The sequence below is a fragment of the Oncorhynchus clarkii genome, chromosome 15, assembly GCF_045791955.1.
Source record: "Oncorhynchus clarkii lewisi isolate Uvic-CL-2024 chromosome 15, UVic_Ocla_1.0, whole genome shotgun sequence".
NCBI lineage: Eukaryota > Metazoa > Chordata > Actinopteri > Salmoniformes > Salmonidae > Oncorhynchus > Oncorhynchus clarkii.
The window spans coordinates 23,746,361-23,770,216 of NC_092161.1; the positions used below are offsets into that span (position 1 = coordinate 23,746,361).

The 23,856-nt window shown below is 42.6% G+C and overlaps 1 protein-coding gene across 1 annotated transcript in view; it reads right to left on the reverse strand.

Annotated features, from left to right (window-relative positions):
• Positions 1 to 5,438: 5,438 nt before the first annotated feature.
• LOC139366745 (E3 ubiquitin-protein ligase HECW1) overlaps positions 5,439 to 23,856 on the reverse strand; it is a 67,741-nt gene continuing 49,323 nt past the window's right edge. The window contains exons 14-28 of the mRNA XM_071104442.1: positions 22,685 to 22,870; positions 22,203 to 22,337; positions 21,935 to 22,049; positions 20,453 to 20,549; positions 19,915 to 19,998; positions 19,219 to 19,325; positions 14,372 to 14,486; positions 13,858 to 13,971; positions 13,587 to 13,739; positions 12,242 to 12,340; positions 11,807 to 11,936; positions 11,277 to 11,423; positions 10,862 to 10,976; positions 9,332 to 9,530; positions 5,439 to 5,569 (exon numbers count right to left, since the gene is read on the reverse strand). Coding sequence (XP_070960543.1) covers positions 5,458 to 5,569; positions 9,332 to 9,530; positions 10,862 to 10,976; positions 11,277 to 11,423; positions 11,807 to 11,936; positions 12,242 to 12,340; positions 13,587 to 13,739; positions 13,858 to 13,971; positions 14,372 to 14,486; positions 19,219 to 19,325; positions 19,915 to 19,998; positions 20,453 to 20,549; positions 21,935 to 22,049; positions 22,203 to 22,337; positions 22,685 to 22,870 — 1,908 coding nt within the window. The 3' untranslated portion in view covers positions 5,439 to 5,457. The remainder of the gene's footprint in view (positions 5,570 to 9,331; positions 9,531 to 10,861; positions 10,977 to 11,276; positions 11,424 to 11,806; positions 11,937 to 12,241; positions 12,341 to 13,586; positions 13,740 to 13,857; positions 13,972 to 14,371; positions 14,487 to 19,218; positions 19,326 to 19,914; positions 19,999 to 20,452; positions 20,550 to 21,934; positions 22,050 to 22,202; positions 22,338 to 22,684; positions 22,871 to 23,856) is intronic.

Below are 23,856 nucleotides of genomic sequence, written 5' to 3' on the forward strand. Positions count from 1 at the left end.
GAAATTGATCTACAGCTGGGGTAAGGTTCTTCCATCATTCACACACAGTAGACAGCGTGAACCACCATGTTGTCAACAAAATGTTGTCCTCAAGGATGAAGTTGTACTGTGTATGGCTCAATCTGTGGAAATGCTGTGATCATTCATCGTCTTTAATGTCGTGATTCACCAGAAACACGATGACCATGATTTGAATGCTGAGACGGAATGACATCAAGGGACACACACTGAGACCCAGAGTATGACTGGACATGGGCCGGATATTTATGACAACGACCTAAAATGGGTGCAGAAGCACACCAGCACCCCATTTTATATTTATTCCATGGCCATCCATCCCTCTAGCTACCTAACCCTTATTTCACACAATGATTTAATAACATTTAGACTCAGTAACAAGAGTTGTGTACTGTTTGTGCTATGTTTTTTTCAGCTGTGTAATGCTGTCCTCCTGTTTATTCTGGGGTTCGGACTGAAAGCAGTATTAAATGTGCTGCTCACAATTGACAGCAGCGACATGGACCAACAATTGACAAGGGTGTTGATATAGCTGTATTTAGGCATGTCTTCCTTGTATTGAGTCTGTATATTCATCATTCTACTGGAGATAACCTAGTATTTTATATTAAACCTACCTTACACATCCAGTTGTTTCTCTATTTGTAACTCAACCACCCAAAATGTTTTACATTTTGTGTTATTTTTGTTGGTTTAATTCCTAAAATGGAAAAGCAGAAGAATCTGTGCTCTTTCGGATAGTAACAATAGTTCACACTGTGCTCGTCGATGTCCCAGGTTTGTGGCATTGATGAATCAATCATTTAAGAAAATTATATATAGATTAAATATAGACCTCCACTGGCTGAAAGAGAAAAGGATCTGGTAAAATGTTGCTAATATCATCTAGGTAGGTAGCTTTGCAAAGAACTAACCTAGTATTCATGGCACATTGTAAAGTATTCTATTTATACTATATATTTTTGCTTTTTTATATATATATTTCCCCGTTTTCTGCCCAATTTCGTGGTATCCAAATGGTAGTTACAGTCTTGTCTCATCACTGCAACTCCTGAACGGACTCAGCAGAGGCGAAGGTCGAGAGCCGTGCGTCCTCCGAAACACAACCCAACCAAGCCGCACTGCTTCTTGACACCATGTCCACTTAACCCGGAAGCCAACCGCAGCAATGTGTGGGAGGAAACACAGTGCACTGTGCCCCGGACTGCCACAGGAGTCGCCAGTGCGTGATGGGACAAGGACATCCCTGTCGGCCAAACCCTCCCCTAACCTGGATGACTCCGGGCCAATTGTGCGCTGCCCCATGGCCGGTCACGGCCGGCTGCAACAGAGCCTGGACTCGAACCCAGAATCTCTAGTAGCACAGCGATGCAGTGCCTCCGACCACTGTGCCACTTGGGAGGCCCTTAAAGTATTCTGTACAAGACAAGACCAACTGCACAAATAAGCCAACAAATATTAGTAAGATAAAATATGGAACAGTAAATGACAATGTTCAATAGATCTTCTGTTTTGGATCAAGGTAGACAGCAAAGGTGTCAGCTAGAGATGACTTGCAGAAGCTTGTTTACTTTGATGCTAATTAGCATTTCTGAATCTGAGAGTAAATAGAGCTGATTATATTGATAAAAGTTCCCTTGTCCGAGAGAGATTTACATGGTTATCAAAACGTCATGCCAGGGTACGCCTACACGAAACACATACCTTATTTGAAGTGGTTCTAAAATCCCATATGGGAAAAATGTATGGTTAAAAAAAGATTGGAACCATTTCCGTGTAAAACCGCTAGGTTTTATGGCTATTATGACGCATCAACTGTGGGGCTCTATAGATTAGGAGCCTAGTTATCAAGGTCTCAAACATTCCTCTACCTTATCAGGCTCTTTAACCCTGAAGCTACTACGGTAACATTTGTACCACTGGCATTTTGGTTTTAGTGGCTCTGCCAATATCCATCTATTTCACTACATTGAGGTCAAACATATTCAAAGGGACTAGAGACAAAGGATTAATTACAAAGTGATTGTTTATTGACATTCGTGTACAGTGATATGAGTACATGGAGCGAAAGCACAGCCTGAGAATTTAGTGACCTGTCATCAAACCAAATTTGATCATGAAACATGTCTTTCAAAATGTCACAATTCTGAAAGACAAAGTCCTACAGGACAAGGAAAGTTAAAAAGGAGAGGACAAAGTACCAATTTCCATAAGAGGGAGCCTTTTATCAAGTCATATCAACAAGGTATAGATGCTAATGCTAATCAATATCACAACCTTTCTGCCAGTTTTTGACTGATGATTGGAAGATCTACTGTTACCTTGCTGTTCCCAAGGGGATATAACATGAAAAATAAATAGGCAAATAAAACGATTAGATTTGTAAAAAATCACAAAAATAAGGTACTCAAACTGTAGTACAGTTAGATTGAATTATCGGTGCATTATTTATTTGAATGCTCTGATCAAGCTCTGATCTTAAATATTTGAATAGTTAATGCACTTAAACAACGTACATAGATCATTTAGAATAATTTAAGGGTAATATTGAATAATTTAAGAGCAATATTAATTTAATAAATATTCTCATATTATAGGATCGATCATACCAAGTGATGACCAGGATATTCTATGGATAAAATTCTTCATAAAGCCAGTAAAAATAGACTACTGAATTACATATTTTTTAAAAATACAATGCTAGACAATTCAAACAAAATGACTTATTCTCTACATGACACATTTGTATGTCCCAAATGGCTGCCCAACCCCTATATAGTGCACTACTTTTGAGAGGGCCTAGTCAAAAGTAGTGCACTACATAGGGAAAAGGGTACCATTTGGTATGCAGATATTCTCTGTGTCTTCGACCATTAAGGATGCAATTCCTACATCAACAACTTGAATAAACAACAACAATTTTCACCAGTCAATACCAACATAGAAGATGGATAGATTGGGTTCCCACTAGTTGGCCAAACTGCAAAATTGTCTATATCATAAAAATGTATGAAACAAAACATTTTTAAGGTTAGGGTTAGGCATAAGGTTAGCAGTGTGGATAAGGTTAGAGTCACGGTTAGGTTTAAAATCAGATTTTAAGAATAGAACAGAAAATAGAGACAGGGCTCCTGACTTTGCAACTTGGCCAGATAGTGACGAAATAGAACGAGGAAGAGAAAGTGGTCAAGGTTACATTTACAGTGCAAAGGGAAGGAAGACAACACCAACATTTCCCCACAAATTCTAAATGAACAAAGCCATTTTGAAATACAATTCAAAATCATGAAAAATGTAAAAAAGGTACTAAATGAAGGCATAAGTAACAAAAAACTATGTACACATGGGGGGCGGCACATAAAAGTCCTGTTTTTGAAAGCATTTCAATTCCTATGCCATCATTATAAAAACACCTAAACAATACTGGACAATGTTTACCAAACAAAACATTCAAATTAGTTTTCCACCTTATGGTCCTAAAGAGAAACCAAAATATTACATCACCCGCTTTGACAAAAAAATAATCAAAAAAACATGATAGAAAAAAAACAACAGTACTTATGAAACAAAACTAACAAGAATCTTCTATGCTCCCTGAACATTTTTTTGTTTTTGTAGTAGCCCTGGTTCTTTCCATACAAATATTATACTATGATCATAGTACACCAGCTGTAGCTTCAATCATGGACAATCTACAGTATTTTACAGTATAACTAGGGGCCATTTAGGGCTGGTTTTCCTGAAACCGATTAATACTGGTTCAGGACTAAAAAGCACAGTCAATTGAGAATCTTCATTGAAATAGCTTTTTAGTCTAGACCGTGGTATTCAAACTTTTTCAGCGGGGACCCCTTTTTTCTTTCGTCAGAATTTCTGGCGACTCCCCCCCACCCTAAATCTAATGACGCAACCTGAAAATCTGTCAATTTCGATATTTACATAAACAAATAACCTTCAATTGATTATATTTTAATATTTTATCAAAATAATAAATTTACTTATTACTTATTACTTACTTTACTTTATTATTTTTCTAATTATGTTTCTCAAAAAAACGTTTACATGTTATTGTATGGGACAATATACAATCCTCATTTTCTTTCTTCCCCAAAAAACACGACTGCAATTCCCTCCGACTTTGAATACCACTGGTATAGGACTATGCCTAATCTGTGTTCTGGAAACTGCCATTTAGTGTACATCCTTTCAATGAAAATGTTAAAAACAAAGGACGATACCCCAAGAATAATTGTCAACACTAGACCAGGACAGAAAGGGATGTTCAACATGATGTTACACTCCATCAAAGTTGCACAGTGCCTCACAGTACAGAATTTGCCTCTATGGTTGAGATCTCCCAGTCAGCGTTTGGGCTTAAATTGCAAAGCCCATGGTCCGAATGACAAGGGTATTATTTATGGTGTGAGCTCAATGATACTGCAAGGCTGACAAGAGAACTCTCAGAGCTTAGCCTTTCACATTCTAATCTTAGCCTTGTACAAGTTACATCATCACCTGGGTCTCTACAGTTCCTCTCACTGTACAGGAACTGTGACTCTAATAAGCCTCCTACTGCCATGATGCGGCAAAAACCATTGCACCACTGCATTGGCGTCTCCAATAGTATGTGTGATTCATTAACACATAGCTGGTGTCACTGAGGCAATAACTCATGGAGGCATAGTACAGTATCTTTCTTGGGCGGGAGATTCAGACAACTGTGTGCAGTAAGTACACCCAGGCTGGGCATGGACAGTGAAGGAATTCCTAAAAAAGCACCTGTTCATCCACTCTGAGGAAAACAGTGATGCCCTTATGATGATAAAGCAATTGGTGAAACATGCATGAAACATGCTTATTAAATGTAACAATGGAAATAAAAAATGTTTTGGTCTTGTCACTGAATGGTCGTCGGGAGTCAAGGTGATTTCAGGAAATGCTCTGCGATGATTGATAGGACAAGATTAAGGTCTGGAGAGACTTACAATTTTTAGGGGGTCACCGCTGATGTCACTTCCTCTAATGCCAGAGGTGGAGGGCTGTGGGTGGCAGCCGGTGGAGCAAGCCCCTCCCCTGCATAGTGTCAGCCTCAGTCTTTGGAGCTGGAATAGTCTTATGGGGAAGATTAAACTGATGAGACCATGAAGTGGACAAAGTGTGTGTGTGTGGGGGGGGGGGGGGGTCGTAGAACGGGCTGGAGCCAGGGTCTTCACTGTTGCATACATGTTGGTTTATGTACAATGTCTCAGATGAGTGATGCAGTGCATGCAAGTTTTAATACGTTTGATCCCTCTTTTTCAAACCCACTCCTCAGGTACGTATTGTAAGAAAACAACAACTGAGGATGCCATTTGTCCAGAGTTAATATTTTTACGTAAAAATAAAACAAGTTTGTTAGTAGGGTGCCAAAGGAAGTCAGTCAGTGGTCAGTGGTTAGTCTCACTCCAGGCCAAAGGTACTGGTCTCCTCCACAGCAATCAGCAGTTTCTCATACAGCATGGTGTAGGAGGGGTAAGGTGGAAGGTCCAGGCGGTTGAAGCACGTGTGAGCCCTGAAAGAGAGGAGAGGAGCGAGTCTGAATGAGACCCCAATATGATATGATTGGTCTATTAATAACGTCCCATATGATGTGTTCATACCGTAAGTCCAGGGTTGTGGGTTTGATTCTTGCATGGGCCACATACACTATATAGGTGGTTAACTGTAAATCTGACTCGTGGACATTGTTTCTCTCTTCCACCAATCATGAGAAAGCCCTAGGTTGAAATGTTATTCGCTAGCCATGCCATTTTCTTCTCCAACCTCAGCCTTATTTAGCTTCCTTACTGCTGACACTGTGCTTCCTACACAATGATAAACACTACCACTTCCTCTCCTCCACAGCGAAATGGGAGCCCTCTCCTTTCTGCTGACTTAGTTAGCTTTAAATGAGATCTTCTCCCGTTTGCCAAATAAATGTCCAATGCAGGTATAACAAGGTGAAAGGTATAAAGCAAATACTGTACAGGCATCAAATATAGCAGTGTTTGCAATGCAACCAATTCAGAGGGATCCATGAAAATTGGAATATGAAAATAGAAGTAGGCCTAGGGGGTGTGTAAGGATTCAGTACTATAGTCGGTACTCATTTCAGCAAATTGAACTTCATATCACGTCTGGCACTAGTGAGTGACCATAATCACGTGTGTGTTCCAAACTCGGCAGCTCGCCTGGCTTTAGACATCAGCAACACATAGTGTTGTAGAAGCAATGTATGCTGTGTGACCTGGGTGGTGTTCATTATAAGGCACTAGTAGCAAAACATTTTGCAATGGAAAATATACACACGGATTTGTCATCAGATAGTAGGCTACGTCCCTGTTTCCCTCTGTCTGGTACCTACTGAACATGACCCAGCCACTTCTCCATCAACAACTCTTTTCACACAAGCAAGAAACCGCATGCTAGTGGCGGTTATACGCTAGTAGAAAACACACTAATAGAAGTGACTTTTATGAACCTTTTGCTAGACCACGTACAATTTACACATTCGTGTTGAAATGACGAATAACGTTATCTGCTTCCAAAGCAATTGTCTCATACTCTAGAAGATTGTCTAAACCAAATATCTTCACCAAGTTTGAGAACAAGGTGGGGGTGTGAGAGTGAGAAGTATTTTTTCCGCTGGTTATACCTCTCTGTAAAGCTGGCTGGCACTAAGAGCTGATTACAAGGTAGATCTCTAAATGTAATGGTTGAGTAAACACCACACTCAACCAGCTGTCCATATGAAGAATATGTATAAAAAAAGAGAGGGAGAGAGATAGATAGAGAGCTGGTTACATCCGTCCTGTGGGTGAGAATAGAATGGTTGTACTATGGAAAATGTTGGATTACATGACAATATCATGTGGTCTGAATGACAGTGCCTCAGGTAAGGGAAGTAAAATCGGGAGATAGGGACTATGCCTGAAATGGGCAAATGTTTTTGTTTGAGTGACCACCTAATTTCCAATGACAGCTGACTGAGTGCATTTCTGTGGTGTTGATTTTGCGATTTGAGAATTGTCACTGGCAGATAAAACGGTATTAGTTTCAAAATAGATAATCTCTTTGATGGAATGGTAAAAGCCAGTTTCTTTGTGACTTTTCTTTGTGTCCAGGACAAAACATTTGCTGCTGTATGGGGTCTCATGCACACACTAACAAACAAAAAACAAAAGCTGCCTTTCAGCCAGGAAAATAAATTGACAAGGCCATTAACAATACCGAATAAGAAAGAACTGTCCCAAAGTTGGGATTGCAGTCTGTTCTATGTTCTCACGGAGGTCAAATTGGCTGTATTTACACAGGCAGCCCAATGCCGATCTTTTTCTACTAATTTGTCTTTTGACCAATCAGATTAGATCTGTGTAAACGTAGCCTTACTCTCTCGACACCATTCTGTATACTTCTGGCCCTTCTTTGGACACTGTTAACAACCCTCCAGGCAAGCTTCAATGCCATACAACACTCCTTCCGTGGCCTCCAATTGCTCTTAAATACAAGGAAAACTAAATGCATGCTCTTCAACCGATCGCTGTCCGCACCCGCCCGCCCGACTATCATCAATACTCTGGACGGCTCTGACTTAGAATACGTGGACAACTACAAATACCTAGGTGTCTGGTTAGACTGTAAACTCTCCTTCCAGACCCACATCAAACATCTCCAATCCAAAGTTAAACCTAGAATTGGCTTCCTATTTCGCAACAAAGCATTCTTCACTCATGCTGCCAAAATACCCTTGTAAAACTGACCATCCTACCAATCCTCGACTTCGGCGATGTCATTTACAAAATAGCCTCCAACACTCCACTCAACAAATTGGATGCAGTCTATCACAGTGTCATCCGTTTTGTCACCAAAGCCCCATATACTACCCACCATTGCGACCCGCACGCTCTCGTTGGCTGGCCCTCGCTTCATACTCGTCGCCAAACCCACTGGCTCCATGTCATCTACAAGACCCTGCAAGGTAAAGTCCCCCCTTATCTCAGCTCGCTGATCACCATAGCATCACCCACCTGTAGCACACACTCCAGCAGGTATATCTCTCTGGTCACCCCCAAAACCAATTATTTCTTTGGCCGCCTCTCCTTCCAGTTCTCTGCTGCCAATGACTGGAACGAACTACAAAAATCTCTGAAACTGGAAACACTTATCTCCCTCACTAGCTTTAAGCACCAGCTGTCAGAGCAGCTCACAGATTACTGCACCTGTACATAGCCCACCTATAATTTAGCCCAAACAACTACCTCTTTCCCTACTGTATTTATTTATTTAGCTCCTTTGCACCCCATTATTTTTATTTCTACTTTGCACATTATTCCACTGCAAATCTACCATTCCAGTGTTTTACTTGCTATATTGTATTTACTTTGCCACCATGGCCTTTTTTTTGCCTTTACCTCCCTTATCGCACCTCATTTGCTCACATCGTATATAGACTTGTTTCTACTGTATTATTGACTGTATGTTTGTTTTACTCCATGTGTAACACTGTGTCGTTATATGTGTCAAACTGCTTTGCTTTATCTTGGCCAGGTCGTAATTGTAAATGAGAACTTGTTCTCAACTTGCCTACCTGGTTAAATAAAGGTGAAATAAAATAAATAAATAAAAATAATAGCCCAGTCAGATAAGCTGCTGATATTATTTTTTTTTAAAGCAGACAGTTTTCTTTTAATTTCCTTAAAAAATATTCTCGCTAAAGTCCTTCCTATGAGGTGAAAGACTATTTATTTTGCTCAAATGTCTTTCCCTAAATAGGGCGTGGCTACCTGCTTTAATAATTCTAAATGGCCACATTTAGCATGCGTTTCCAATTGACCTTATAAGTGTGACAAGTTACAGTACATTTGACCCTTGAACTAGGTTTACTGTACTATTTCCCAGTGTGCACAGAAGTCAATTCAACATCTATTCCAAGTTGGTTCAATGTAATTTCATTCAAATGATGTGGAAGCAATGTTGATTCAACCAGTGTGTGGTTAGTGGAATGTCTTTCTGGATATTTTCATCTCCTTGTAGTGGAATAATTACATTAGTCAATGAAATTACCTCTTTATTCCAGAATAAAACACCCAAAACAGTGCACTCTGCCTCTAAGAATCATGAGTCTGCTTATGCCGTAGTGGTCAAAAAATACTTACAATGTAGTTTGCTTTTATTAAGAGTTGATACTAGTTGATTATAAGAATAAAACTTGTCCGGGAGAGATATGATTCTTATAAGAGGATTCAATTCCAAACTATATATTTATTAATATGTTGGTATATTTTCTATCCAGTACCTGGGTAGTGAGGTGACCTTGCCCCACTTCTCGATGCAGAAGCGTCGTAGGCCGTTGCTTCCCCGTAGGGCAGCGAAGCCTTCGTATGGAACGCTGGAGGTGCCCGTCACAAACTGCAGCAGCCGCAGTCTCTGCTCGTTGTTGAAGCGTTCCACCGCGCCCCAGAACCACCGCATCACTATGTGGCCGTCATGGTAACCTGGGGAAGGAGTCATTAGGGTTCATTGGTGAGGTCAGTGTAGGTGTAACTGACTGGTACACAACCCTGGTATCCTCACTGCTTTGTGTTCTGCATCAACCGTACACACATGTAGTTGCTACACACTGAGGGTGAAATGGATTGAGTCAACCCCTTACTTAGTGTTTGAGAAATGAGCTCATTAACTGCAAGTCATTGTCATCACTATTAATACTGTGGACCGAGAAGCTAGCTCCCATTCTGAGAGCAAATGTAATGTTCACCACTTTCTGTTCCATTTTGAAAGTTTTCACTTTAAATGACAAACTGCAATCTAAACAGGGCGCTGTTTGCTTTGGAGGCTGTGGTGAGAAGGGTCACTGCAGGCTTTCCAGTCCAGCTTGTGATCCAATCCATCCACAGCAAACTGACGTCTTTGCCAAACGAAAGAGCAAACGGCTCCAATTGTGCAGATGATGAGTTTGGCCAATTAAGAGCTTAGCCATAATGAGAACCAGATGAGCAGCCTGGCAGCTGGAGCACGGCCTTCTGGGTGATTAATGAGTTATGGACGTTTATGGGCATTTCGGGGCTTGCCGGACCCTCCGCCACATCTGTCTGTTCAAAGGAGGCAGAGAGAAATTGCAACGGCGCTCATGATGTGGCCGTAATCAGTTACAGATGCACACTCTCTTATGTCAGGTGACATGGTGCGTATGCGCTAATGAGGCCGTGAGACGGATGTTCCGGCATGTTCTACTTGGCGTTGACCGCTCTGTGTCATTACTGCACTGTACCAGGTCTGTCAGTTGGAACATAGACTCTAGTACTTTGTTATGCAGAAAGGGACACATTGGTTTATGCTTCCAAAAACGTAGGCTTTTACATTAAACAGCATGACTGTCAGTGACAGCTTTTCAACCATCACTTGGTCTTTGTCAGTCTTTTTACATTACTACTTTCTTTCCTCCCCTGTGTGGTCTGCAGCACTATCAGTTTCAGTTTGAACTCTTAGGGGAAAAAAGGTGCTATCAAGGTTCCAAATGAGTTCTTCGGCTGTGCCCATAGGAGAACCCTTTTTGTTTCCAGGTAGAAACCTTTTTGGGTTCCATGTAGAACCCTCTAGGAAAAGGGTTCTACATGGAACCCAATAGGGTTCTTCAAAATGTTTATCCCATGGGGACAGCTGAAGAACACTTTTAGGTTCTTGATAGCAGCTTTTTTTCTCAGAGTCAATAGTACATGTTTTACTTTCGGGAAACAAAACATTTTCCTTGGACACTTCACAAGATGACTATCCTAGAACAGAAATAGAAGTACTCAGATATCTGCATTGATTTTTACTTTCTCACCTCCTCTGTACTCTGTGTTGGTCCTCCAGTCGTTTAGGTCGATCTCAGCCGTCCCTGCAATGACCAGCTCCAGCTCTCTGGCATCAAACACCGACACCAGACGAGAGTCTACCACCTGGGGCCAGAGGAGGGTTGGAGAGGGGATTAGGGATGTCAATAGATTGCCTGCTGTTCCACAAATGAATGGAATTCACTTGGCAATGGTGAGATGGAATAATGTCTCTGACACTTCCTCTAGAGACCATACCTTCCTTTGGCATTTACAGATCGAGAGGGACTGGATAGGTGTAAGCATCATGATAATGGGGAGGTTCCGCCATATTGCTTATACCCATCCTATTCTTTCAGATCTGCAAACACTGAGGGGTTAATAGGGGTCAAAGGCCATGTGGGGTATTCTAGGTTTGTGCTGTACCTCATAGAAGCCTCGGACTAGGGCCTCAGTCTGCTGCACCACCCCGCGCTCTACCCTCCACTTGGCCATGCGCTCAATGTACTCCTTCTTGTTCTTCTCCGTCACCTGAAGGTTGGAGCCACCCGACTTTAGCTCCCGCTCCGTCACCTGACACAGGAAATGACAAACAGGAAATTATGTCAGAGAACTGTATTTATGAAGAGTGTGTGGTGTGGGGACCATTTTGGGCTAAAATAACTTTTGCTTCTTTGACCTCCCAACAAAAGATGTACTCTGGTGTGGTGGGCAGATGTTAACTTCAAAATTAAACTTTAAAGTGAAACTTACAACACATTTCATTCTGTCCTGGGCAGAAGAATATAATAATTTATTGATAAAGTACTCCATTTCCCCAAGTTACAACATACTACAAAGTGCCAAGTCAGGCTAAGCAGAGACAGTCAAAGCCCTAGTGCCTCGTGGCCTACCTCATCCCTGAGACTGATCCCTGAGACTGACCCCTAACAGACTGACTCCTAACTGAGACTGACCTGGCCAAAGACCTCCTCATTGACAGTGAAGGTGAGGTCCAGGATGTCAGTGATGTCATTTTCCTTCATCCACTGGAGACTCTGATGGAACTCCTCATCCAGATACTCCAGATCACTCAGGTCTGTGGATCTGTGAGAACATCACACATTGACTGGTTGACTGATTGATATGATGTTACAGTAGGATTCCATTTAGTTGATGTGTAGCATGATGCAATGTTAGTACAGATACATTGTACAGGGAGAGGAGTGTGTGAGGTAATTGTACAGGGAGAGTTGTGAGTCGGGTAGATTGTGGCACAAGACGTGTGTGTGTGTGTAGGGTGAAGAGAGGTAATTGAGGTACAGAAGTAAGAATGTGTAGGCTAGATTATGGTACAGGTGTGTGCGTGTGTGTGGGGTATATGGAAGCAAAAGGGTGGTCAATGCACTCACAGTCTGAGGAGGGCCTTGTAGAAGGGTCGTGTGAAGAAGGCATCCAGCAGATACTGGTGGATCAGGGCCAGGCCTAGAATACGCCCACTGAAGCGGAACCTAGGAAGGAAAGGAGACGAGGAGAGGAATCCACTTTTAGACTATTGAGAGGCAGACCATGGTCTTGGACAGGACAAGCTGCATAAACCTGTCTTCCAAAGGTAAAAACTGTGGAAAAGCGCTATCAACTGTTCAGGAAAGGGTATATTCTCAAGGAATGAAGGATGTTGTTGGTTAATGGTATAATTGACACTAATTTACTTTCAACGTGTGACTGGTAATTAATGACTCGGCAGAGTGCCATCTGCCAAGCTATAAACTTTACCCTCATTGGTTCAAGTCCAGCGTCCAATGACAGGCTAATTGGAATGCTATGGCAACCATTTTGTGTCCATGAAGTAGTTTAATTTCCGGTGACAATGAACGGAGCTCACAAGGCTGCATTTCCACTAAGAGTAAAACAGGGAATATTACAGGGTGTTGGCTACATTTCACAGCTTAAATTAGTTTCTCCTCTATAGGTTTGGTTTTTCAGTCTATGCTATTACACTAGTCATTTGCCTGAGTACACAAGTAATTTGCGCTGTTGAAAACCAACAATCCTTGTACTATTCCCCACTGCTTCAGGGTTGACACAGATGGTAAATACATCATACTGGTACATCATACCATGTTTACTAGAGTGTCATCATTATGTTTGTGTCAAGGGGAATATTAAACGATGCTTGGTTTTACATGACTCCCCTAGTCCCACCAATAAAATGCTAACGAGCGATATTAACCCTAGACAATTTGATGACCTACACCAGTTGCACGGTGATCATAAACTCCTTAGTGCTCCTTGGCTAAAGATGCACAGAAACCAACTGTAAAACATCTGGTTTTATTTGTATTTTTATTCATTAATAGTCTCTTGGCTAAGCCTCCCTTAAAGAAGAGATTCATATCTCATTGGCTGCATTTACTCAGACTCTGATATTTTTCCCAATTATTATAGGTCTCTCTTTAAGCAGTGTTATGGTGTCTCTCTTGTCATGATGTGTGTTTTGTCCTGTATTTTTCGTTTTAATCCCCCATCCCCACAGGAGGACATTTGCCTTTTGGTAAAACAAATAAGAATTTGTTCTTAACTGACTTGCCTAGTTAAATAAAGGTTAAATTAATCTGATTGGTCAATAACCAATTAGTGGTAAAATATCAGATTTGGGCTGCCTGTGTAAACACAGACAATAGATCACCTGGTTAAATACCTGTATAAAAAAGTAAAAATTATGATAATATGCTCTCTCAGGGTATCAGTCCTCACCATTCCAGATGGTTCTCAACGAAGGCAGACATGGGGCTGATCTGGACGGTGTAAGTGTCGTTGGCTGAGTACTCAAACAGGCCGTAGTAAGGGTTGAATAGCTCTTGGGACAACAGGAAGAAGAACTCCCTGGAGGGGCCGCTGTAGTCCAGCCTAGAGACGAGGGACATGGGGGATGTAGTTTTAAAAATACGGCAATGGGATCAATCCCACATGCACATGCTTCCATGCACATACATGCACACACAAACACAAACACACACACGCTTACCCCTCCTCTCCCAGGAAGGTGATGTAGAGCTTGTTCCTCTGCAGCTCCTTGCGGGAGTAGGCCATCACCTGGTTGAAGGTGCCCTCCAACAGGTGGTCTCTTCTGATGATCAGTCTGGGACAATAATTAAATGATTAGCAAACTACAGTTCCTGTACAGACATGCTTATCTCCTCTCATCACATCATCTTACTGGGTCTTATAGAGCTATTCAGAACATTTAAGATAGAAATTCAGACATAATCCACAATGCTACATGGTAGAGAATCATCTACTGTTTCTATCTCTAGCTGTAGTTTCTGCTTGCAACATCTTGCAATTTCCTTGACATATAATTACCACAAGGGGGTGGGTATCAGCATATACACTCAAGTATGTGTCACACACACACACACACACACACACACACACACACACACACACACACACACACACACACACACACACACACACACACACACACACAAACAAACACACACACACACACACAAACACACAGACACAGAGAGACTTACTTGATCTTCCCTGGCCCCTGGCCATAGCCCTTAGCTTCCAGCTTCCTGTAAAAGTTACGCAGTTTGGCTTCAAAGTCTCTGCGGTATGGAGCCGGAGCTCGGGCCCTCTGTAAGCCTGCCAACACACACAAACACACAAGCACACACACAGAGTGAGCGATAGCCATAATTTACATCTAAGCTAATACAACTGCAATCAATACCTTATACATACATAATTCATGGACTTCAAGGCCCAGTGAAAAACACAGGCACTTATGGGCAGTTGTTAAGAGTTCAAAACCTTCCCCACTAGTGTAGCTGAGCCAATGATCATCCTTGTTGTATTTTTTTGGGGTCACGTTTTGATGCCTGAAGCACTTCCACATCCCTAAGTGACCGTATTCACCATCTAATGCACAGTATATATCCGACCAGCGGTGGAATATGCTGCCACAGTGTGGCATGCTGGGCTAACCAAGGGACAATCCGATACCATCGAGAGAGGACAGAGAAGAGCAGTTCTTATCATCATTGGCACATTTGTGATCCACCAGTCAACTCATTTTTTGACATGACTTGAAGCTAGCCTGAGTCAGGCCAGCCTCAGTTCAACAGAGCAAGGGAGGAGAAAAGTACTACTCAGATGCATGCACCAATCTGGGCCTACCATCACTTCACACGCACTCGCAGGGAAAGTCTCTTCACAAGATTACATTTTACATTTTTGACCCTTAGCGCCGTGTCCTCCCACTTCAACGATCGTCTGTGAGCCTACACCAGACCTGCTCCTCAACTAAAATGGAACTGATCCACTGCAGGACTGAGCGTTTCTGTTGCAGCGCCGTCCCAGCCATGGTCCGCCTGCTGAACAGTTGATTGTATTGCCAATTGTAATATTCAAATTTAAGTTGGGTTCACAATTAAGCATGTTGCTGACATTTGTACAATGTTCTGTTGAAAAAGCAGTCAAAAAAACTTCTCTCTCAACAAAGACCAAAGGGAGAGAAAATGCAGCATCATTCCAATCCAGGTTTGCCTCCCTCCCGCTGTGGCCCTGCTCCCATTCATCCATTAATAGCTCCTCTGCTCTCATCAAAAATAATAAGAACCCCTGACACCTCCTCATGGCCTCTTAACGACTCTATCAGCTCATTAACGCTGCATGGCCATGCTCTAATGTAGCACAGCAGGGCCTTTCATGGGGAGTGATGATCGTATTGTGAGGATGCTAGCTGTTAGCTGCTAGCCTAGCACCAAAGATATTAACAACTAACCCAAGATATACTGAACAAAAATAGAAACACAACATGCAACAATTTCAATGATTTTACTGCGTTGCAGTTCATGTAAGGAAATCAGTCCATTGAAATAAATTCATTAGGCCTTAATCTATGGATTTCACATGGGCAGGGGTGCAGCCATGGGTGCCCCTGGAAGGACATAGGACCACCTAATGGGGAGCCAGGCCCTGCCAATCAGAATGATTTTTTTCCCCCACAAAAGGGCTTTATTACAGAGAGAGATACTCCTCAGTTTCAACAGCTGTCCGGGTGGCTGGTCTCAGACAATCCTGCAGGTAAAGAAGCCGGATGTGGAGGTTCTGGGCTGGTGTGGTTACACGTGGTCTGCGGTTGTGAGACCGGTTGGATGTACTGCCAAATTCTCTAAAACAACTTTGAAGGTGACTTATGGCAGAGAACATACAATTCTATGGGAACACTTCTGGTGGACATTCCTGTAGTCACCATGCTATTTGCACTCATTCCTTAAAACTTGAGACATCTGTGGCATTATGTTGTGTGACATTTTATTGGCCTTTTATTGTCCCCAGCACAAGTGGCACCTGTGTAATGATCATGCTGTTTAATCAGCTTCTTGATATACCACACCTGTCAGTTGGCAAAGGAGAAACACTCACTAACAGGGATGTAAACAAATGTGTGCACAGACATTTCCGAGAAATAAGATTTTTATGAGGCGTATGGAACATTTCTGGGATCTTGAACATGAAACATGTGTCCAACACTTTACATGTTGCAATTATATTTTTGTTTAGTATACTGTAGTTCATCTGTGTCGTTTTCAGTGGGAGCAAATTAAGGATATTGGGCAAAGTCAAGGACGCGTAAGCGAGATCCTATTGGCGTGTTTTAGCATGTACAGTACAGTGGCAAGAAAAAGTATGTGAACCCTTTGGAATTATCTGGATTTCTGCATAAATTGGTCATCAAATTCGATCTGATCTTCATCTAAGTCACAACAATAGACAAACATAGTGTGCTTGAACTAATAACACACAAATGATAAAAAATGTCTTGTCTATATTGAATACATAATTTAAACAGGTTGGAAGGTTGGAAAAATGATGTGAATCCCTTGGCTAATTGGAGTCAGGAGTCAGCTAACCTGGAGTCCAATCAATGAGACTGGATTGGAGATGTTGGTTGGAGCTGCCTTGCCCTATAAAAAACACTCACAAAACTTGAGTTTGCTATTCACAAGAAGCATTGTCTGATGTGAACCATGCCTCGAACAAAAGAGATCTGAGAAAACCTAAGATTAGAAATGGTTGACTTGCATAAAGCTGGAAAGGGTCACAAAAGTATCTTTAATAGCCTTGATGTTCATCAGTCCACGGTAAAACAAATTGTTTATAAATGGAGAAAGTTCAGCACTGTTGCTATTCTCCTGCAAAGATGACTGCAAGAGCACAGTGCAGAATGCTTGATGAGGTTAAGAAGAATCCTAGAGTGTCAGCTAAAGACTTACTGAAATCTCTGGAAAATGCAAACATTTTTGTTGACGAGTCTACGATACGTAAAACACTAAACAAGAATGGTGTTCATGGGAGGACACCATCGAAGAAGCAGATGCTGTCCAAAACAAAATGTCTGCACGTCTGAAATTTGCAAAAGTGCACCTGGGTGCAAAATATTCTGTGGACAGATGACACTACAGTTGAGTAATTTGGAAGGAACACACAACACTATGTGTGGAGAAAAAAAGGCACAGCACACCAACATCAAAACCTCATCACAACTGTAAAGTATTGTGGAGGGAGCATCATGGTTTGGGGGCTGCTTTGCTGCTGCTATCATCAACGGAAAAATGAATTCCCAAGTTTATTAAGACATTTTGCAGGAGAATGTTAGGCTATATGTCCGCCAATTGAAGCAGAATATGGGTGATTCAACAGCACAACGACCCAAAACACAGAAGCTGTCATGTGTGCTCCCTCTCTGGCCTCTAGGTCACCAGGCTGCTCGTTATGGTGCACACCTGTCACCATCATTACGCACACCTGCGCGTCATCAGACTCACCTGAACTCCATCACTTCCCAGATGACCTTCTCTACATGTGTCACTCCCTTTGGTTCTTTCCCCAGGCATCATTGTTTCTGTTTCAGGTTCATGTCTGTGCGTTGTTCGTGTTTCGTTTATTGATTAACCCGATTGAGATGCTGTGGCATGACCTCAAGAGAACAGTTCACACCAGGCATCCCAAGAATATTGCTGAAATTAAACAGTTTTGTATAATGGAATGGTCCAAAATTCCTCCTGACCGTTGTGCAGGTCTGACTACAGAAAACTTTTGGTTGATGTCAACCAGTTACTAAACCCAAGGGTTCACATACCTTTTCTTTCCTGCACTGTGAATGTTTACACTGTGTGTTTAATAAAGACATGAAAACGTATAATTGTTTATGTGTTATTAGTTTAAGCAGACTGTGTTTGTCTATTGCTGTGACCTAGATGAAGATCAGATCAAATTTTATGACCAATTTATGCAGAAATCCAGGTATTTCCAAAGGGTTCACATATTTTTTCTGTATCCACTGTATCTGCACATTTCAAACAAGGAACACTCTCTGTGAAGCGTGTATGTGCAATAATTCAATTCGCCCTTGCACTACTTGTAATATATTTTTTTATTTAGCAAAGCTCCACGTCTACAAAACTTAGTGAACTCTGTTCGAAACAGATTCCAGCTTTGGGAACAGAGAACTGTATTGCGATCTGGCTTTTCTTCGATGAGAAAATCAGCAGAATGTCGGCCCAGTTCCACCTCGCTCCATACTCTCCCACTGCCGGCCACTGGGCTTCCTCTATTGCTCTATGGTGTGATATTTAAGCAATAAGGGCCAAGGGGTTGTGGTCAATATACCATGGCTAAGGGCTGTTCTTATGCATGATGCAAACCGGAGTGCCTAGATACCACAAACCCCCAAGGTGCCTTACTGCTATTATAAACTGGTTACCAACTTAATTAGAACAGTAAAAATACATGTTTTGTCATACCCGTGGTATACGGTCTGATATACTACGGCAGTCAGCCAATCAGCATTCATGGCTCGGATCACTCAGTTTATAATGGATTCTATTTCACAGTGTAATTATTCATTCATAACTGGCGCTAGGAGCCCACAGTATGGTCTGACTGATATTTCATAGCCAGTGTAATTATGGGTATGTTATCTTTGTAAAGGCTGAGGATAGAATGTTGACACCATCAACCCAATTGCTCATTTAAATCACTCATTGTGGTTTGCATTGAGTGGTGCTTGGGCTTCATAATAGCTACTGCTCAAGAGGTGACTGGTTGTTTCCCTTAATGGGACTAATTCATAAGTGGCACTTGTTATGACTTGATTTCATGTGGTTCTAAGGATCCTGATTGGCTTAGGTCCTTAGTGCAGTCCGAGTGGTTACCCTCACTTAAATAAATTATGCCTATTCAGACATGGTTTGGGTTATTAAGTTAGGAGGGATTGGTGGTGGCCCATGAGGCTAGAGCCCTGTACTTGGTTAGCATACATGAGAGCTGATTGGCTGGTCAGTGAAGTTAAAAGTAAGGGAAGACCCACCTGGGGAGTTTTGTGGCGAGGATCCGGGTGAGCAGCGAGGCGAGAAGCTGTACCCCGGGTGAAAGGAGTGGGGTGGAACATAGGACATGATTTCCTCCTCAAACAAGCTGCAGGGGAGAGAGATTGACAGGGAGGGAGGGAGATAGGGAGAGAGGGAAAGTGAGGAAGGGAAAGTGAGGGAGAGAGAGCGTTAAAGGGATAGTTTACAAATTCGAAATGGTCCAAATGTTATGGACACCTAGAAAGTACAAAGTATCAAGTCTTTATTCCATTCCATTTCGTGAAGGAAATTATCCCTGCATTCTATACAGAAACTGTCTGTCGATCATGTAGATTACAGGGTTTGCTCTCCTCACAAACATGGTAGACAGACTGTAACAAATACCAATTCTGTCAGGCTGGGTCTGTGAACTATAAACCAATCAAATTACGGCTGCTGGCTGGTCTGTGGACTATAAACCAATCACATTACGCCTGCTGGCTGCTGGTTTTGGGCATGGATATATAGGCCTAAAGTAATACAGTGTGCCCATGTGAAGGGTGTAATCGGATTGGCTGTGAGACAGACAGTGAATGAGCCGTGGGACAAGATGCTCTGGGTTTACTGTAATCTAGCCAGCGTCAGGCCAGCGGAGCCCCGCAGAACCAGCCAAAACAACCATCTAGTATCAACAACAACAGGGTAAACAAGACTACCTCAGTAGAATGACCAGGTCAGCATCACAAGACAGCTTCTCCACCCCCTGTGAACCTTCCGTCTTGATGTAGTGGATCTTCTCCCTGATTGGTTGACAGAGTGAGGGCAGTCAAACATCCAGCCAAATTGTGACCTTAGAATTCTAAGGTTCTATCGGCAACAAGAGGATTCTGAGACTGGCTTTAAACAAAAACTCACTGTACTGCCCTCCAATTATGAGAGCCTGCCTGTTCACACTGACTCTGTTAATACTAAGAAATTCACCCTTACACAGGAAACTGGATCCCAAGTAGTCACACTTACAAACTACAACATAAAAGCTTTGTAGGGCATTCATAAAATATTTTTAAAAAAGGAATATATATAGTTCACAAATAATTTATAAACCAAGTCATAGTACATAAAAAGTGATATAAAAGGTTATTACCGAACGTATTTGTTCACAACGTAAACACAAAAAGGTAAAAATACAAACTCATGAAACAATTCATAAAGCAACAATAAGTTTTGCAAAATATATAATATATAGAGGATCACCTTAGTACATGGTTCCTGGCCAGGCTCGGCTGGCGCTCTTGAAGCATCTCAAAGATGTTTGGCTGGCGAAGAAACGCCACTATCTTGTCATTGTAAGCTGTGTTGAGGGGGAGACAGAGGGGCATTTATTGAGATGACTCATGTATTGGAGGCAGCTCTGCAGACTGGTCACTAGCTGGTAAAGTCACAAAGTCACAAAGTCAGAAAATCTGATTTGAAACTTAACCCTGACCTTAACCCTAGCCTTAACCACACTGCTAACCCTAACCTTAAATGCTGGAAACCTGATCATATTTTTACGATATAGACCAAGGTTAACCTGGACAGAGGGCAGGAAAGTGATGCGCAACACTATCTCTATCTATGATGGTTAAAACAAAGTGACCTTTCTGTCAAATGGCACTCATCAGACAGAGAAACTGGGGAGACAGAAGACGTGATGAAGTTAGCTCTGGTCCAGGGTGTTATATGCAGCTTGCTGATGATGAGGTTCAGAATTAGCAAGCTGCATTTAAGTCCTTGGACCAGTGCAAGAGTATGAGGGATCGTGCTGAGATACTTCTTTTGGGTTATTGCTATTCACACAAATTGTGTTAGTACTCTGTGGTTCCGGATAACTTCAAAAGATAACAGTAACTTTATAGTGTGGCTAATTATTCAAAATCCACCAAACAGATGACAGAGTGCAGGCAAGACGACTGGTCGCACATCTTGTCCTCCATTCGAGAACATGTTCAGAGAAAATGTCACGCTGTCGTTGCTCAACACATATCTGGATAACTTACTGCATGTCTAAGTGAACACAACTACCCCACTGAACCCATTTCCGATGGAAGACGGCTATCCGGTTAAAACCGCCCATCACTCTGTCCTAGTCCTGACATGACTGAGGAGAGGAGAGGCATTCTGTGGCACTCTGGGCTTTGTAATCACAGCGAGCGCTGTGCAGCTCAACCGCACCAGTGGAGACGTTACAGATACGAGGAGGATGAGAGGGAACCATAGACCTACATGAGGGGAATGAGGAGGAATATAAATTCCTACGGCAAGCCAGCGTGTCTTTAAGTGCCACGCCAACTGTGGTGGCTAGGGCCGTGCCTGTGGCCTGGCTGATTCAGGAACCATTTTCAGGGTAATTTGGACAGAGAGAAAAAGGAGTGTCTCAGGGGACGTGATAGAGTCACACAATCATTGTCCTCAGCAAAGAGACTCTCCGTTGAGACAAGCTGTATGCTTCTGGTTTGGCCCTCACTAGAAACACTTGGGGTGGATCAGTTGGTAGGAGGGTTGGGCTCTTGCATAGATCACCGACACTGAATACCGGTACGCGTGTCGTCAAGACCATTTGTCAAGACCACAAGTCTGCTAAATGCCTAAACACAAACAGACAAAATATTTGTGACTATGATTGAGCACGAGGGTCCAAGTTCTGTAAAAGTTACCGCCACAGCCGAACAATATGGACTCTGCTGCAGCACTTACATGGTGCACCTAACGGTGTGGAGTCGGCGTTGTACTGGCTACGTATGGCGGCTACCAGGCTGTTCCCAGGTCTGTGAATCAGGGAAGCTACTCGACTCCGGGACACATCAGACGCCTGGGACAGACACCACAAAGATCATCATCACTGTGATCCTCGTCGTCATAATCTCAATCGTCAGCTCATAGAAGACATTAGATGAGTCTACTATTGACTCCATTGGTAATGACAAATAGACCATTCAATTCCATTCCAAGAGGATTCTCTCACCTCTCCAGCACTGTAGCTGCGCAGTCTCTGCAGGTGCTGCCTGTGGGTCAGATGGTTGGGCAGACGGCCGTTCTGTAAGGGGATCCTGGGGTCAATGAAGGTTGTCGCCCGGCTGTTGTGGTCCACGAAAAACGACTGGAAAGAAGAGGAAAACAGGTCAAGGTCAAACAGAGATTTACATGAACAGGACTTGAGACGAAGTATCCAGGGGAAACCCACAACCATGGTACCTACAGTTTCTTCACACTTCAGCATGGCTCAAGTCTCTTTCCACTGTGGCTAGACATTATGGGTGGAATCCTGACTTCAGATAACTCAAGCTTCTTATTGACATCAATTATGGAATCGGGGTACAATCAGAATCTCTGGGAATTCTTAGTTTCATCATTTATCATTTCAGGACTAAGCTCCATCGCTCCACACTAACGACAACCTAACTATAAGTGCATAGACGTATGTTGGATAAGTGAGCAGACCTTTACCTTGCCCTGTGGGTCTGTTTTGATCTCCCAGCCTCGGGGCAGCTCTAGTTGTGTGTCGGCAAACTTGTTGAGGAAAATCACCAGGTCTCTGTTGTGCTGGTAGCGCTCAAAGTTGCGGGCGTCCCGCCGTACCTTCAGGATCATGTGCTTCAGACAGGTACTGTTGGTGAATATCCGGTAGGCACCCTGGGATCGCCACACAGAGAACACATTACATTGCAGGACGTGGTGTGGTTATACTGTGACATTGGGGAAAAAGACCCAATTTACTGGCTTGCAATGCTACTGAACGCTATTGGAGTCATTGTGCACAGAAGGCGCAACCAACGCTCTCTCCACGCAAACATACCAGGCTTTGTTACATAAACACGTATGCTTTTAGACACCCCCCTGAACTGAAATAGAATGTCACAGAATCCGCAAACAAAGTTATCCGATCGAGTGTATTTAGTAGTAATACACATTATTTGACCTTTCCATCTGATCAACTATCTATAAACTCCTTTCAACCCAGGGGAAGAACTTCTCCCTCTCTGCCTCTCTCTGTCAGTTGACAGGTCACGTCCCCACCTCTGTAACGGCTTCCCTTGCTTTGGCAGGAAGTTGCAGCGAGCTCCGACTCCCAACGGTCGATGGATCAATAACCAGACTCTATTAATAGATCGGCCATCGGTATGGAACAACGCCGTGTCGACCCAACCGCAACCGCTGGGCTTAGTTTGATGAGGTCATGACCGTGAGAGGACCGTGAAGTCACTGTTGGTGGTAATAAGCACCGTTTACCAAGGCAACAGCAGGGTTGGAAATAGATCTGAAGTGCTCAGGGATATGACCTGTCCTGTCCTGTGCTGTGCTCTGAAGGAAGATGGTGAACGGGTGAACGGGGGAAACTCCACTGAACAAAACTATAAACGTAACCTGTAAAGTGTTGGTCCCATGTTTTACGAGCTGAAATAAAAGATCCCAGAAATGTTCCAAATGCACAAAAAGCTTATTTGTCTCAAATTTGCTGCACAAATTTGTTTACAACACTGTTAGTGAGCATTTCTCCTTAGCCAATGAAATCCATCCACCTGACAGGTGTGGCATATCAAGATGCTGATTAAACGTCATGATCATTACACAGCTGCACCTTGTGCTGGGGACAATAAAAGGACACTCTAAAATGTGCA